Below are 5,105 nucleotides of genomic sequence, written 5' to 3'. Positions count from 1 at the left end.
TGAAACAGCACAGGAAAAGTGACTGCTTTAATGTATTAGGCAAAATTTTACATAAAATCAGAAATCTATGATCTGTCCCTGCTCCAATTTGTAAAAAACGCAAGATTCATGAGAAGCCATGTGCAGTCAGACCCCAGCTGGCCGATGGTGCAGATCTGGAGTCCACCCTCAGGATTGCACTACTTTCCGTTCTCTGCATTGAACATTTGTTCCTAGAAACAAACACAGCATGAGCTGTGTCTCCCAGCCCTGCCTTCTGCACCCTGAAGCCCCATGTGGAAGGAGGGAGGCCCTTGTGGGGTCTGCACTCTGTGTGGGCCACGGCCACAGGCTGGCCAACACCACAGTCACCACACAGGCCAGAGAGGAGCCAGGACCCACCAAGCATCCCAGGGGCAGCCCTGGGTGCCATGCACCCTCCACCCTGGGATGGCCTCAGCAGGCCCCGCTTGCTGGGCAGCACGTGAATGAGACCTGGGGTCTCACGGAAGTTTTAACTCTGCCCAGCTTGAACCCCGACATCCAGGCCCGGGCTCTCATGGGGCTTGGCACATGTGGCCCCCCACACACAACACTCACTGTCAGCATCCGCTCCAGCTTCACTGCGTCAGCGGCAAACTTGCGGATCCCGTCAGAGAGCTTCTCCACAGCCATCTGGTCCTCATTGTGCAACCAGCGGAAAGACTTCTCATCCAGGTGGATTTTTTCCAGGTCACTGGCTTGGGCTACAGGACAAGACCCAGCCTTCCATACCTGCCCCATGTCCCTGCCCACCTTGGCCCCTTGGGCTCAGGGCCTGAACCCGCTGCACCCAAGCATCTTCCACCAGGGCCAGGCCTCAGCCCCAGCAAGGCTCATGCTGGAAGTGGGGTTCAGCCCACAGAGCCTCGGCTGACGCCTTTAGTGAGACATGTTAGTAAAGCCAAGCCCTCTACTGAGGTCTACTTCACCCTAATGTCTCCCGAGATGTGCTCGCCCCACAGGGGGGAGGGATCACCCACAGGGCAGCGTGGCAGGGTGGTGTTGGCCTTGCCCAAGCAGCAGCCACAGCTGGGCAGTGGGGACTCACCCGCCTTGGCTGAGAGCACAGGCACCAACTTGGCGTTGTCCTGCAGCAGCTCTCCCAGGAGCTTGGGTGAGATGGTGAGGAAGTCACAGCCGGCCAGTGCTTTGATCTCGCCCATGTTGCGGAAGGAGGCGCCCATGACAATGGTTTTGTAGCCAAACTTCTTGTAGTAGTTGTAGATTTTAGTGACACTCTTTACTCCTGGAAAGAAACCAAGCTGTGACCAGGAAGGCTTCAGGAGAGGTGCCACCCCACCTGCCCTCCCAATGCCTGCTGGCTGCACTACCTTGAACCGCCACCCCTGCCTGCCCGCGCAGACCTGTGCACCTCACTGCTTTTTGATGCGGCAGCTCCATCTCGGGCTCTTCCTGCCTGAGGTGCTGCTGAGGCTGCTCCCCTTACCCCATTACCTCAGAGGGACCCTCACCAGGGTCTTCCAGGGGCTCGTAGGATTTCTTGTCGGTGTTTGCCACATGCCAATCAAGGATGCGCCCAACAAATGGGGAGATGAGGGTCACACCTGCCTCGGCACAGGCCACAGCCTGGGCGAAGGAGAAGAGTAGCGTCATGTTGCAATGGATGCCGTGCTGCTCCTCGAGCTCCCTGTGGGGCGGGGGCAGGTGAGTGCGGGGCAGGTGAGTGCGGGGCAGGTGAGTGCAGGCCAGGTGCCCACCCAGAGCCAAGGCTGCCAAAGATGTTCACGGGCCTTAAACTGAATCGGCAGGAACAGGCTCATGCCATTGTTAAGAACAAATCTGTAACACTCAAAGAGGGTTCTAAATAGATAGTGGGTTATGGGTGACCAGAATTTTCTCCAACCCACATTACACAACAGACAAAGGCAAGGGAGGCCCTCTGGGTGCCCGTGCTCTTGCGCCAGGCCAGCACCTCATTCCAGAACGCGCCAGGGCTCAGCTCCCAGGCTAGAACCATTGGGTTGTCTCTGACCACATTCCAGTCCTCACCCTGTTCCACTCTAGCCATTCCTGGGGCCACCGCGCAGCAGGCCCATAGCACCCTGGCTTCTGCTGAGAGGAGCCCCTTGGCCACACTAGGCCCCTTGCCCAAGTCCCAGTGCACTTTGGACATCCTGGGGTTGATCCCCAAGGACAGGGCAGTGCCCATACTTTGCCATGTGGCTGGGGCATGGGATGAGACAGCCAAGACTCTGCTCAGGCACCTCCAGATACAAGTTCCCTCCCCAGGCGCCTCTGCCACATGGCCACACGGGGTTGTTCAAGGGGGACAGCAGATGGCACAGCTGAGTTGGGAAACAGCCTGCAGTTCCTCCAGCAGTCACCCAGAGACTCCACTCCTAGGCATACGCCCACAAGAAACAAAAACCTGTCCAGGACAAAACTTGCACATCTGTGTTCACAGCAGCAGATGTGTTCATAGATGTGTTCATAGCAGCAGATGTGTTCAAAGCAGCAGTATACATCACAGCCCGAGAAATGGAAACCGACCGCAGCACTATACATCACAGCTCAAGAGGTGGAAACCGACCAGGTGTCCATCAACAGATGAGTAACTGGCCTATCCACAAAATGGAGTATTTTTCAACATATAGAAACAAATGGGCCGGGTGTGGTGGCTCACACCTGTCATCCCAACACTTTGGGAGGCCGAGGCGGTGGATCACCTGAGGTTGGGAGTTCGAGACCAGCCTAACATGGAGAAACCCCATCTCTACTAAAAATACAAAATTAGCTGGGTGTGGTGGCGCCTGCCTGTAATCCCAGCTACTCGGGAGACTGAGGCAGGAGAATCACTTGAACCTAAGAGGTGGAGGTTGCAGTGAGCTGAGATAGCACCACTGCACTCCAGCCTGGACGAGAGCGAAACTCCATCTCAAAAAAAAAAAACAAAAAAACCACAAATGAGGCCAGGCACAATGGCTCATGCCTGTAATCCCAGCACTTTGGGAGGCCAAGATGGGTAGAGATCTCTTGAGCCCAGGGATTCGAGACCAGCCTGGGGAACATGGTGAAATTACCCAGGAGTGGTGTGCGTGTTGTCGTCCCAGCCACTTGGGGGACTGAGATGGAAAGATCACTTGAGCCTGGAGTCAAGGCTGTAGCGAGCTGAGTTCGTGCCACTGCACTCCGGCCGTGGTGAAAAAGTGAGATGCTATCTCAGAGCCGGTCAGTGATGGCACGTGGTAGAACATGTAAACACACAGATGTGGAAACAAAACACTTCTTCCTGATGTGAATTATTTGAGTGTAGCATTGGCTGCTCCTGGGTGAGAACATCATACAGGAGTTTTACTTTGTTTTACACATTTTCTGTCTCTTCCACTCTGAACATACATACGTTTGGTTTGGTTTTTCTGAGACAGGGTCTCACTCTGTCACCCAGGCTGGAGTGCGGTGGTGCGATCACAGCTACTGGACCTCAACCTCTTGCTCAGGCGATCCTCCCACCTCAGCCTCCTAAGTAGCTGGAATCACAGGTGTGTGCCATCACGCCTGGCTAATTTTTTTTTTTTCAGATGGAGTCTCACTCTGTCACCCATGCTAGAGTGCAGTGGTGCAAACTCGGCTCACTGCAAGCTCTGCCTCCCGGGTTCACGCCATTCACATGTCTCAGTCTCCCGAGTAGCTGGGACTACAGGTGCTTGCCACCACGCCCGGCTAATTTTTATATTTTCAACAGAGACAGGGTTTCACCGTGTTAGCCAGGATGGTCTCCATCTCCTGACTTCATGATCTGCCTGCCTTGGCCTCCCAAAGTGCTAGGATTACAGGCATGAGCCACCGCGCCTGGCCTAAAATTTTTTTATATTTTTGTAGAGACAAGGTTTCACTTCGTTGCCCAGGCTGGTCTGGAACTCCTGGGCTCAAGTGATCCTCCCATCTCAGCCTCCCAAATTGCTGGGATTATAGGCACTAGCCATCTTGCCCAGGCAGCATATATTTTATATAACAATAGTTTACTTTTTAAAAATCATGTAAATACAGGCTTGTGTTGATCAGGACAGAGGAATGAAAGAATCTGCAGGTGTTAACTAGTGGCTTTTCTTCTCTGCTGGGTGGGTGGATGGTACTTGCTGGGAAATCCCTCATTTTTGATCACCAGCAAGTGAGGGAGCTGGCTCTGGAGCAGAGCGCAGATCTAGGTTGACATCAGCTGGTCAAGTCCAAGCTGTGGGCTGTGCTCCCCAGTCTGGCATTCCCCAGGGCTGAGAGAGTCAAACTTGCCTGATGCCATGTAGACCTTGCCCCAACAACAGGGGAAAAATCTCTGAAAGCTCCTTCCTTGTGGGGTCCACTTACTTTCCAGCCTGAATTCCTTCCCAGGTTGATGACAGCTTTATAAGAATTCGGTCCTTGCTGATCCCAGCTTCCTTATAGAGCTCGATAAGCCGCCTGGCTCTGGCCACCATCGCATCTTTATCAAAGGAGAGCCTGTAGGAGCAAGAAGAACCCATCCCCTCAGATCATGCAGGCTGCCCAACAAGCAGAGCAAGGTGGAAGCCGGGTGTCGGCCCAAGTCAGTTTTGAGCTGCACCACCGTAAGCACCAACCACTGCCCTCAACCTTCCCCTCACTTGAGGTTTGCAGAATGGCTGTGACAGCAACTCACACCCAGTCTCACAAAGGTCCTCAGTGAGATCCATAGGCTATAATTTGTATTAAAAAACACTAGGCCGGGCGCGGTGGCTCACGTCTATAATCCCAACACTTTGGGAGGCTGAGGGGGGAAGATCATGAGGTCCAGAGATCAAGATCTTCCTGGCCAACATGGTGAAACCCTGTCCCTACCAAAAATACAAAAAAATTAGCCGGGTGTGGTGGCGTGCATCTGTAGTCCCAGCTACTCGGGAGGCTGAGGCAGGAGAATTGCTTCAACCTAGGAGGCGAAGGTTGCAGTGAGCTGAGATCGCGCCACTGCACTCCAGCCTGGCGACAGAGCGAGACTCTGTCTCAAAAAACAAATAAATGGCCGGGCGCGGTGGCTCAAGCCTGTAATCCCAGCACTTTGGGAGGCCGAGACGGGCGGATCACGAGGTCAGGAGATCGAGACCATCCTGGCT

At 54.2% G+C, this 5,105-nt stretch overlaps 1 protein-coding gene across 3 annotated transcripts; it reads right to left on the bottom strand.

Annotated features, from left to right (window-relative positions):
• On the bottom strand, window positions 1-4,983 carry TALDO1 (transaldolase 1). 3 transcript variants are annotated; one of them, XM_011993828.1, is made up of 5 exons: window positions 4,345-4,983; window positions 1,494-1,669; window positions 1,070-1,267; window positions 576-725; window positions 1-212 (listed from the first exon to the last, which is right to left on the bottom strand). In XM_011993828.1, the coding sequence occupies exons 1-5, from the start codon at window positions 4,497-4,499 to the stop codon at window positions 169-171; spliced, it is 723 nt and encodes a 240-aa protein (XP_011849218.1). In that variant the 5' UTR covers window positions 4,500-4,983; the 3' UTR covers window positions 1-168. The 3 variants fall into 3 exon arrangements, with proteins under 3 accessions (XP_011849218.1, XP_011849219.1, XP_011849220.1); XM_011993829.1 differs by having other exon boundaries at window positions 580-725; XM_011993830.1 differs by having other exon boundaries at window positions 580-725; window positions 4,341-4,478.
• Window positions 4,984-5,105: the final 122 nt, after the last annotated feature.

The sequence above is a fragment of the Mandrillus leucophaeus genome, unplaced genomic scaffold (assembly GCF_000951045.1).
Source record: "Mandrillus leucophaeus isolate KB7577 unplaced genomic scaffold, Mleu.le_1.0 Scaffold435, whole genome shotgun sequence".
Lineage (NCBI taxonomy): Eukaryota > Metazoa > Chordata > Mammalia > Primates > Cercopithecidae > Mandrillus > Mandrillus leucophaeus.
This window is presented reverse-complemented; position numbering and strand designations above follow the sequence as displayed.

Excerpts from the sequence above, each read along its gene's own strand:
- TALDO1 (XM_011993828.1), bottom strand. The coding sequence starts at position 4,499 with ATGGGTTCTTCTTGCTCCTACAGGCTCTCCTTTGATAAAGATGCGATG. Across the intron at positions 1,670-4,344 it reads GAAGGAATTCAGGCTGGAAA|GGAGCTCGAGGAGCAGCACG; the intron begins GTAAGTGGACCC and ends CCCGCCCCACAG. Across the intron at positions 1,268-1,493 it reads CGAGCCCCTGGAAGACCCTG|GAGTAAAGAGTGTCACTAAA; the intron begins GTGAGGGTCCCT and ends GTTTCTTTCCAG.